Below are 12,034 nucleotides of genomic sequence, written 5' to 3'. Positions count from 1 at the left end.
GCATGCGCAACGCTGAACTCATACGTCATCAGCCCGGAGCTGCTTCTGTGTACAACAGTGAGCGCAAGCTAGATTCAACTTTGATTCAAGTGATTATTACGTTTTGAATATGGATATTTTTCTTACAAAAACGCATCAGTTTGCTACAGGAGGCCTTTGTTTACCCCCCGGAGCCGTGTGAGACACTTTTTTTTATGGATGGGTGCTTTTTATTTAAGTTCTTTTGGACTGAAGCAATGCAACACCCGCTGACTACAATGATAGAGCTTGAAAGATAAAAGACAATTTTTAATATAACTCCGACTGGATTTGTCTGAAAGAAGAAAGTCATATACACCTAGGATGCCTCGGGGGTGAGTAAAACACAGCCTAATTTTCATTTTTGGGTGAACTAACCCTTTAAGCATTTTGGAGATATTCAATCTATATCTTCATTTGTAAAGGAGCGTTTTATTTTCAGTTAGAGGAGCCATGACCACACATGATTTTCATTAACTGGTACATATACCAATTTATCAATATGTACTACTATTTATACTTAAACATTTCACTGAAATATACACCATTCAAAGTTTGTTAAAAAGTTTAATGTTTTTGAAAGAAATCTTTTGCTCACCAAGGCTGCATTTATTTAACAGTAACAACTTAACAGTTTTCTCTTTTAATATACACTCTAAAAAATGCTGGGTTAAATACAACCCCGTGCTGGGTAAAATAGGGACAAACCCAGCAATTGGGTTGTTTTGACCCAGCGGTTGGGTTACTACCCAGAAGGTTGGGTTAAACATTTAACCCAACCGCTGGGTCAAAACAGCCCAATTGCTGGGTTTGTCCCTATTTTACCCAGCATGGGGTTGTATTTAACCCAGCATTTTTTAGAGTGTATTTTAAAATGCAATTTATTCCTGTGGTGGCAAAGCTGCCAGTCTTTAGTGCCATTTTTACTACTGAAGTTCAAATTAGATTTAAGTTTTAAAACATTTGTCTTAACACTCAATCTTAACAGGGAATTAATGACTAAATAAAATGTGCTTTTAAATCATCGTGATATTATATATCACTGGTACTGTAAGTATATTGGGACTATTTTGTGAACCACCATCCTCTAATGAGATTCTGCTCAGGAGCTGCTTTCCATTTGGACCGAATGTAACACTAAATCATTAAAAAGAAATCAGAAAGCATAAGCTACATAATTGTCACTTGTGTCTCATAAAAGGCATCTGTATTAAAGTGCATATGATCAGCTGGTTTAATCCTACACATTGATAAATAACACATTCATATCACAAAAGCTAGTAGACTGGACTTTACAGCTGTCCTCAAAACAAATGACCTTGGACAGCCTGGATGATTCCATCGGTGTTACAGTTTTTACGGCCCACATCCCTCAGGGCTTCTTTGAGAAGCAGAGTAATTAAAGAAGCAGTAATTAACAGCATCAGACTAGCAGGCCTGAATCTGATCCCCCTCCCCCCCGGGACCCAGGGGACAGCAGACGAGGCCCAGATAGGATATGAGTGGCACAACTGCCTGGGTATGATGACCCTCTGTGAACACTAGTTAGTTTAGTAATAGCAAACCCCACCTCCCGTTCCCCCCTTTATCCAGTACTTACAGAGGTGAAGTGCAGCTCACCAGTAAAAGACACTAATGACTTTTAATAATGGAAAGAGTGGCCAATCTCAGAGTCAGCACTCACAGGATAATGTTGCAGATCTGTAAGCCGTTCGTGGACCAGTGACCATCTCTAATGACAATGTGGTGGTTCACAACTTACACTGCAGTTCAGTCAACATGAGAATAAAGGACGGCATCACTGATACGAACCGTTACAAACTGACCATTTAATTCCCGTGTCATTTCCAACAAATCTCCAGTCATTTGTGATTACTGGATGAAGGCTTTTACAAAATCCTTTTGACTGAGGAGGATTCATTAATGAATCATTTAGACCAATTTGTGAAGCAGTTTTTTAAAGAACTGACTCAAATGAGCAATTTGCTCACAAATGGTATCTTGTTGCATGATTAAGTTCTATACTAAACAAGAGCAACAGGCTATCTAGCAGATATATCTCAATCTCTAAAAAAATATATTTTACAGCAGAGTGTGAAAAATAGGAGAAAAAAAAAACATTATTCACTAAATAAAATTCAATGACTTTACCATGATCAAGATTTTACCTTGACTTTTCCCTGATACTTTCTGGGTGACTGTAGGACGTCTAGACTGGTCATTATCAGGGTTCTCAAAAAGGTCTAATCATGAAAAATAAAGTTTTCCCATATCATTAGAAATAAAAGAGTTAAATGCATGTTAACATATCTCAACTTTCAGAACTCCCTGGAAAAATGAGCTCATTTATTAATTTTCAAAATTGTTTGTTCTAAAATATCCTTGAACGTCTGACTTTACAAATACTGAAAGTTAGGCTACAGCTACACTTATACATCAACAATGCGGGTGTCCAGAAACGTGGCCCAGCCAGCCATGGTCAGACAATAAGGAGAGAATAGGATACATAAATATATACACACTATAATTCATAAACACTGGAAGAACTAATGGGAGTTGTACTGTTCCTGGTCCTGTCCCATACTGTTCCTGGCTCTGTGTAGTGTTGTTAATCTACAAACTTTTTAAAGGAATCGGTGTATATCCTAGTGGACTTTGTCTATTTCAACGAACCCTCAAATTCCATGTGGAAAATGTAAGGCACAAATTCATGACATCACTTTTGAACAACAGCCTAAACTGACTGATCAATATGACGTATTTTCATTCTGTTAATTAATACAAATAATTTGGCTCTAAATGTTACAAGTTTTTATTCTCAAGTGATTTTGTAGTCTGGAAGCAAAGGGACTAATAAAGGATACTCTTTGTGCCTCTAAATTCTCAAGCAATTCACCAACAGATTTGATGTTTCTAAGATGACTGCTGATGTACTGCTGAAATTATGCCAAAAAAAACCTCTGACCTCTGCTGAAGCTGAATACCTTATATACGTAACAATTAACTCAAGATTTGCACTGACACCCCAAATGAACAAATGAATAGAAGACCTTCTCCTATAGTAAAAAAAAAACAAAACAAAACAAACAAAAAAAAAACCTGTTTCACGCTTCATTTCACTGATTCTCCATGGCTAGAGGTCATGGCACCAGAATAACTACTTGATGGGCAAGATGTTGGATTAAAAATACTGGACTTTAAGGCAGCAAAAATTCAGTTTCTTGAGAGTTGGCCACTGAAATTAGCCTTATGCCCGGACACTGATTAAAAACATAGTGGTAGATTCGCTGTCTGAAAATCTCGTTTCATGCTTAGTTTAGACTCCACACACAGGTTACGATAATGAGAATATTCAGCTGAACTACATATCTAAAAAATAACCTTTCGTCTGTCCTGTTCTTCCTCAAACAGTGAACGGTGACATTAGTGCAGTCTAAACACGCTCTTCACTAAATGCCATTCATATACTAGAGGCTTATCCACCTCCATCTAAGGTCATTTTGCCTTTGTGTTTATATCATCCTGTGAGTCACTGCAAACATACCATCTACAACAACCCTGGATCTGCCAATCAGGGCCAGACAGACTTAAAAGCCAATACAGATAAGAGCAGCCATATTAATACCTCCCTTATGGTATATTTTGCTCTTTGGATCCTGCGGTAGGCTGTGAGAACCGGGGAGATTATCCCTCCGAAACATAAATACAAAGAATCACAGATGTAGCCAATACAAACTACACACAATCTCTTAAATGTAGCATCCCTTTGTTTAACCCAAACAGCAAGGAATAACAACGGGATACAGCAGAGATAACAAACTGGAATTGGATTGCTTTTGATTCTCCGTGACCTCTGAAGTTCAATAAGAGCAGCAATGAAAAACAAAATGCACAAGGAAAACACACAACGGTCAGAAAAAAAGGCAAAAATTGATTTTCCAATGGTTGCATAAAGTAAACTAACATTTAAATTAATTATTTATGTGACTGTATATTCATAAATTATAAACATATAATATTTTATAAATTAATGTTTAGATTAATTATTTGTTTGAATAACAATCTAAATAATTTATAAATGAAAGTTTATGTATGTATAATGTTTTATATCTATAATGTATACGCTAAGTTTAAATTATTTATTTGAATAATTAATGTGAATTCATAATGTACAAAATTATATATATATATATATTTAACAAACATCGTTTTGTTCATTGGTTTCACTGAATCACAAAATAATGTCAAGCTGTATAAAGAATAACATTATCATAACATTATTTATGCAGCTAAAACACTATAAAAACACAAAAAAAGTCACTTTTCCAGATGAATATATGCACATTTGGTGTAGCAAAAGCCAGTATTCAAATATTAAAGTCTCCATCTATTAGAATAATGGATTGTATGTGTGCAGTAGATAAATATGTCTTTCAGCTTGTGATGATGAATCATACTGGTTAAACATCTGGAAATTAAACACAACGTTATGCATATGAACCTTGTTATGGTCAACTGATGCCATTGTGTCTTTTAGCAATGCATTTAACACCTGTATTGTCACTGTCTCTGAACTCTCTGAATAAAGGTGTCTGCTAAAGCAGGGGTTTTCAAAATGGACCTCCTTCCTAAAATATATATTTTAATGTATAAAGATCCAGTTTATACTGTGAAAAAAATTACAAAAACTTGTGTCTTTAGAGGCAGAATGAAAAAGTATTTTTTTTACTTTTTTATTTTATATTATTATTATTACAGTTATATTCGTTAATATTATTATATTCTTCCATATTCTCTAATATTATTCTTTAATATTTCCTTTTATGTAGACCCAGTTTGAAAACCCTTTTGCTAAATGACAAAATCTGTTAGACTTTCACAATACCTTGGCTTTCCCGGTGCTCTGTAAGATGTGCACCAGAGCGCAGGCCATCTCCTCTTTGTTCTTGACGCTGATGACCGGCTCCAGCACAGAGCAGAGCAGCATGTAGTTGTTGGTGGTGTACTCGGCAAACTCTTTGTAGAGCTCCATGGGCAGGATGTTCATGCTCTGGTACCGGGTCTTGATGCGGACCATGGGACCCGCTGTTTTCCCTTTACCTGGATTGGGTTGGCTAACTGGGTACCATTTCTCAACCAGCTGCCTGCTCGTGACATTCACCACTGGAATGCTCACTAACCCCACGTAGTTGTTCTTGTCCTTTTTCTTCTTCTTGTCTGAGTCCCTATAGAGATGGATGGTGATGTTCTGGACTGTAGGGAGGTTATTGAACTCAAAGTGTTCACCCCAGAAGATGTTATCTGTCTTCAGCTTGCAGGTGGTGCGGGCATAGAGGCTGTCGTCCAGGCAGAGCTCACAGAAGTACTTTTTCTTGGCCGGAAGGTCCTTAGCTTCGATGATCCACAGCTGAAGCGTATTCTCCACCCGCCGACTGTTGTCCTAGAGACGAAAGGGCATTGTGAGGTCAGTGGACATGTCATGGCTGTAGTAGATTATTACCACATCAGTGTGGCATCTAACAGGGTCAGTGATTTAGAGATGCTTTTCAACTCAGTGATTAAATACCCTCTGCTTCAGATCACCCACCCTTGGCTGGAAATTAAAAGGCCCTTTATTTTGGATCACTTCATGTCCTTCCCATAAAGATAGCGGGACGGTGCTGTAAATACTGTGTGACGTCATTCAGCACTTCATGTCATTCACTGGCCTTTTTTTAATAGAATACTCTTTCCAGTGTAAAGTCATGTGGTTTAATATATGAGGGACGGCCATAAAGTTGACCTGCATCATGCTGTAGTTAAGGTTAAGCTTTTGTTGAACTATAACAGAGGTTAATTTATAGATATCCCTCCTTCTTCTTATAACTTAGGAGGCAATGGAGGATGAGATCAGAATAAAACTAAATGTCACAGTTATTTCTGAGGCCACAGACCGTCGTGAATCACTGAGCTGAACAGACTAAAGTCCTCGCTCACCAGTGGTATACAGCAATTCTTGTCCCCCACACGCAAGCCAGTGCACAGTGCCCCGCCCACAATTAGTGATGCCATGCAGAAGCATCTGTATCTGGGGTGAAATGTTACCACTGATGGAAACACTGATAAATAGTGATCATATCTGGGCAATTTAGCCCTCTCCTAAACACTTCATTTATCATTTTCTGTGTGGATAAATTTTTTGTTCCTCTTTCTAGGTTTCTGTCATTTAGAAAGTATAAATTTGGCAGGCTTTAAGAGGTCTACAGCTGGTTAGTGGTGTAGATTTAAAGCCGGTGATGTAGGTCACTAAGAACTGTTGTATGAAAAAGGCTGTATCAGGGCTGCATGACTGCGACTGCAAATGCGATAAAAAAAACACCTTCAGGTTTGCTGTGCTTGTTTGATATATATGTATTAATAATAATAATAATAATAATAAATGTATTATTAGTAGATGTAGTAGTAAATTAAAATGTGTTCTGTATGTACAAATATACAGTATTAAACTATTGTAATATTCCACTGAAATAAAAACATTGAATATTTAAGAAAAACAACAACAATAATTTTACAGTACAACTGTAAATTTGCAATACTAATATTTCTGGCTTAAAGCTTAGCTTTTGTTTAACAGCAGTCCGTTTAGAAGTGTTTCTCATTATAGTTTTGGGGAAATGGCTAGCACATGTTGCGTTGCTCTGAAACGCAGAAAACATTGGATCACAAGTTCACTCTGAAACACGTAGCACATACATTGATCTGGGATTTTATAATCACACTAAGCCATATCAGTATTATTATCGGTTTTATTTTCATTAATCATGCAACCCTAGCCTGTATAAAGATTCTTTCAAATTCTAGAATAAATAATAATACAACTTCCATTTTTGAGTGAACTATGCCTTTAAGGCTTGACTGATGAATTGCTCTATAACAGCAGTTGACTGTACTAGGAACTACTGTAGGCACTGTGTAGGACTCTAGTGCTCACGGATATTCCCACAGAAATAAACATCCACTAAGGCAATTGATTTCGCATCTTGGTATTGAGGTGCTCCATTGTGCGCCCTCATCACAGATAATGAACTAATTAGGCAGACAGAAATGGGCCTCTGCTGCAGAAGCTAATGCCTGAGCTATGATCATCTCCACACTACTACAGCATCAACATCTGTCTGAAAGCATCATCTGTTCACGGCAAATCTCTGTAAAGCCTGGCTCTGGTGTTCACCTCAGAAACCCACAGAGTAATTAAAATGTAAGACTGAGCGGCGAGGAGACATTAAACACATCCCCAGGCAAGCTGTGAAGAAGGCAAATGTAACTTGAAGGGTGTGCTTGATTTTTTTTTTTTAATTAATCATTAATTTGCTTAATCATTGATTGGTGAAATGAGCTGTCGGATGAGATCTTTTTTCTTGGCGCATTCAAAGCGGCCATATGTTTTGCTGTTTCTCTCCTGTATCTCGTGTGCTTATATCAAAGAGAGAAGGAAAAAACTGCCCTGAATTTCATCATTCTTACAGAAAAAGAAACATTATTTATTGTCTCTTCTTTCTTTGCATTGAGTTGCATTTCTCCAGTAATAAATCAGAGCATCTGCATCAGGTATGATTTTAGCCTAAGCAGGTATAAAAGCACTTCTGCAGGAAGGTAAGTTTACCTTATTAGGGTGGATGGCCCGTCGCAGGTTCTCCATCCATTTGTCTCTCTCTGCGGCCGAACGACAAGAAAAGCACTTACTACCTGTGGAGGTGCTCACCTGGAAAAAAGGTTGATAATTGTCAGCTTACTGCGAGAATCTCATGGCTACCAGCTTGCTTATGACAAAAGCAAACCTGTGCCATGTTTTAATGTCATTGGAAAATTTGTTACTAACAAGAAACAAAATGCAAAATTGAATCACATTTACAGACAGAGATTTTGTAGGTACAAATACAGCATTTAAAAAAACGTGTTCAGAAAAATGGATATAAACAATCACATATGCTATATACAAGCTATAAAAGAAGCTATATAAAAAGAGAGCTTGTGAATCGAATCAAAATTGAATTAAATTGAATAGATTCTGCTTGATACAGATTTCCTGGTTTGATTCAATTATGATCAATACAGATTTCCCAGTTTGATTAAATTCTGGTTCAATTTACAGGATCGTGATTTGATTCTGAATTTGATTAAATTCAGGTTTAATCCACAGGCTCTTCATTTGATTTGATTCTGATTTAGATTATATTCTGGTTTAATCCACAAAATCTTAATTTGATTTGATTCTGATTAAATTCTGGTTTAATCCACAAACTCTTGATTTGATTTGATTCTGATTTTGATTAAATTCCAGTTGATTTGTATATATTTTAGGTATAACACCCATTTTGTTTACAATTCTTCTTTTTTTATTTTGTGGAAAAATCATTCTCCACTAAAATTCAAATTATCAAATTATAAAATAATTTTAAAATATTATAAAAATTGACCCTGGGATTTAAAAAATCGATATTGGGGCTGTTCAATTAAGATCTTAATTAAATGGAAATCACTTAAAAAAAAAAAATTTGAAATCAATATAATCAGACAAAGTGTTTTTTGCCAGAAACTTGCCTGGTTAGAACCACTGTCTTATGAATGACGATATACTGTAATATTGAATTCAAATGAACGTACTGAGGGTTGAGAGAGATCAGATCAGTGAATTTATTGATGTATATAATGTAAAGCGAGTGAAAGAGGTGTCTATACCTCAAAGCAGTAATCTTGTCCGAGGATGGAGCTGTGCACTGGTTTAATAAGGACCTCCTCCTCCATGCTGAGGTCCAGAGCTTCTACTGCACTGCTGGGACTGAGCAAAGACTCGTGAGAGCGCGACTCCTTCAGCCTGGGATTCAGATGAGACCTGAAACAGGAACACACACCAACCAGTGACACAAGTGTCTCTCTTGTACACACACTCTCAAGTTTTTCAACACATAATCATTTATCTTGTTAACAAGACAAGATGATCGAATGGGAATATTTATGGCAACCACAAAGCAAGTGTTATCACTGCCTAAATTGCAGGGGTAATGTGAGGACTAGTGCTGTCAAATGAATAATCGAAATTAATTGCATATATAATTTATATTATATATAAATATTTTATATATAAACAAAACATTTTTCTTAATTATATACATGTATGTGTGTATTTATTCTGTATATACATAATAAATATACACCGTACACACATATATAAACAACATTAAATAAACAAAAACTTTTATTTTGGATGCGATTAATCGTTTGACAGCACTAATGAGGGCACACATTCTGGTCCTATTCAAAGACATTCACACAGCATACAGTATACTGAGACAACAGACTCTGTGGGCAGCCTTAAAGAGACATACAGGACACAGCAGTTTTGAGGATCAAAGAATAATAGATGTTTGAAACGCAACAACATAGATTGAGTCTCCAAAGTGTGAAGACAGCAGCAATAATATAGCAATAATACAGGTCATACAGGTCTATAGCTGTTAACTTGCAAAGGAAAAAAAAAAAAGTCAGAAAGGTAGATCATAGAGGAAGTTGTGTGTGCTTGCGTGCATGTGTGAAGAATGTAGCCATTTAAGATGCCAATACCACTTGTGTCACATCAATTCAACACGTTTCGCATCCATAATAAACAGTGATGGGAGATAGCAAGCATATCATTCGAAAATCCAACATGTTTCCAGTAGTAATTAGAGTGGGAGATCTCATCTAAGATGAAGCCTGTGTTGGTCTGAACTGACGTTAATTAGTGTTTGCTACAAAGCAGATCTGATTTGGAAACAGTTCCACTACTCATCCCTTCATGTCAGCTGGAGAGAGATGTGCACAGAACACTCTTCATCTTCTGATCTCCAAGGAATACATCACACAAAAATGAAACTTCTGTCATTATTTACACACCCCAATGTTGATGTGCAGCATATCCCCTAAAAATTGGGTTGCTGTGCATCTGGCTGTGATGAAGGTTTAGTATAGTAGGTTAGGTAAGGTTTTAGAATACAGATTAAAACGACTTAATTTATATAAACTACGATGCTTTCTAGTTACAACTGGAGCTCAATAACCAATATTTTTTGTATCATACTTTTTTTTTTACTGAACATTATTCATAGACATTATATTATTTACATTTTATTTATTACATTTTTATTACATATATTTTATGTAAATATAATATGTACATGCTAGGAAGCGTCTCTCTCCATAAACAATCATCATCAACTGTTTGTTGCTGTGTGTATCTCATAAATTATTTACTATTCTCTTACCCTGAACTCTTTATTTATCTCCCCCTCTCCTTTGTTTTTCTTTCCTTGTTTCTTCCACTCTCCTTCTTTCTCTCCTCCACAAAGATCTTCAGAGGTAAGACTACTCCTGAGACCAGCCTTGTCTCCTAACCACTGAGGCTTCAGAGCACATACAACGTGTGTGTGTGTGTGTGTGTGTGTGTGTGTGTGTGTACAAACTGGTTTATTTCTGATTGGCTGAGGTGAAACGAAGCAGAGGACTCTGAGAGTAATTGGAGCAAAAGGGGATTGTGGGATTGATCCACGCTTGAAGCGGCCTTGGAGAAATGGAGTATCAAACTAGCAGTCCAAACGACAGGTTGAGTTTCAGAATGAGGAGAAACCAACGTCAGTTTTCCTGACCGGGAAACATTGATGGGATGACAGGTGTGTTGGGGGTTAATCTGAATGGTCGTCAATCACTTAGTTACTGGATATGAAACTTGCAACATCAAAAGAATGTTCTCTAAACATGAACTTCTTGTTTCTGAATGAAACAGACAAGTTTCCTTGAGTAGGATCTAATAATAGCTCTTCAAGACTATCGTGAGAGAAGAAGGGGCCAGGAGCGAAAATACCTCAGAAGCTCTTTTTTAGTCAGCAAGTTTAGAAGGGGATCAAGTGCCACTGAAACAAAAAGAGAACAGTTCAGCACTTTCCATGGGCTCATCTAAAGCTTATCTTTCGTTTTGAGGAGAAGATCAAAAAATCTCATCATGAATTCAGAACTTTCTATGCAAAGGAGACAATACCTCATTCACTTTTGAACCATGAATATGAAGGGCTATACCAATGCATTAAGTAAAATGAAAGATTACAGAACAGTGTGCTCAATGACAAACTCATCTTGCCGACCAATTATGGTAGACACCACATTTAATTTGATGCAAACTGAAAATATGACTGAGAAGGACAGATGTAGTGCGGTCAGTAGTGTTCTCTATAGTCGATAGAGACCAATTTTGAGGGGGAATCCGATTTCTTACAACACCAGCCCAGTTGGGATGCTCATATCAGTGCCACTTGTAGTGCAAAAATTACACACTGCACCTTTAAGACAATACAACCAATCGAATGAACTCACAGCCTCATTTTTATTCTGTGAGTTGTTAGATTCAAACCTGCATGCATGGATGTCATGTCTTGTGCATGAAACTACATAAAAATCACATTATCCTTGATTTCTTATAAAAAAAAAAAATTGTATCTAATTTTAGAAATAATGCTTTTAAAGGACACTCAAGAAGAGCACTTTCCCTTTCAGTCGGTCACTCTCGACGTCACGTCGGATGACCGACGAATTGGGATCTCGCTTAGAGGGACCAATCTACTTCGAGTGTAAACTAAACGAGCCAATGCACATTGGCATGCGATTATTGCATCCAGCTGCTGCTGATCACAGCGTGAGTATAAGTAGGCAGCAGATGCAGCGCATATTCAGCTTTTCGCTTCGGAGCCGAGCGGTTCTATCGTTCTGCTCCTGACCTTCCTACAGTAGTGAGAAAAACTACAGTCAAGCACGCTCTTCGGTGGGCTCTCGTGCTGGTGGACGGCGCTTCAGCGGCGGTGGTTTTCCCGTGTCGAGTGGGTTGCACACAACAGGATGCACTACCCTGTGTGTGTTGCAGACGGCCATCTCCCCTATGCGCTTCAGCACACTAAAAGAGCAATTTCCAGCTAAAAGAGCTTCACGGGTGGAACGTCTTTTTAAAGATGTC

General features: G+C 37.3%; 1 protein-coding gene across 3 annotated transcripts in view; it reads right to left on the bottom strand.

Annotated features, from left to right (window-relative positions):
* Window positions 1-12,034, bottom strand: part of LOC107693836 (disabled homolog 2-interacting protein-like) — a 171,142-nt gene that overhangs the window by 34,321 nt on the left and 124,787 nt on the right. For all 3 annotated transcript variants that reach the window (XM_016493359.1, XM_016493360.1, XM_016493361.1), the window contains 3 exons: window positions 8,737-8,890; window positions 7,661-7,759; window positions 4,904-5,458 (listed from right to left, as the gene is read on the bottom strand). In XM_016493359.1, coding sequence (XP_016348845.1) covers window positions 4,904-5,458; window positions 7,661-7,759; window positions 8,737-8,890 — 808 coding nt within the window. The remainder of the gene's footprint in view (window positions 1-4,903; window positions 5,459-7,660; window positions 7,760-8,736; window positions 8,891-12,034) is intronic.

Source organism: Sinocyclocheilus anshuiensis, unplaced genomic scaffold (genome assembly GCF_001515605.1).
Source record: "Sinocyclocheilus anshuiensis isolate Anshui unplaced genomic scaffold, SAMN03320099.WGS_v1.1 scaffold1392, whole genome shotgun sequence".
NCBI classification, from domain to species: Eukaryota; Metazoa; Chordata; class Actinopteri; order Cypriniformes; family Cyprinidae; genus Sinocyclocheilus; species Sinocyclocheilus anshuiensis.
Note: the sequence above shows the minus strand (reverse complement) of the source record. Positions and strands in the feature narration are given on the sequence as shown.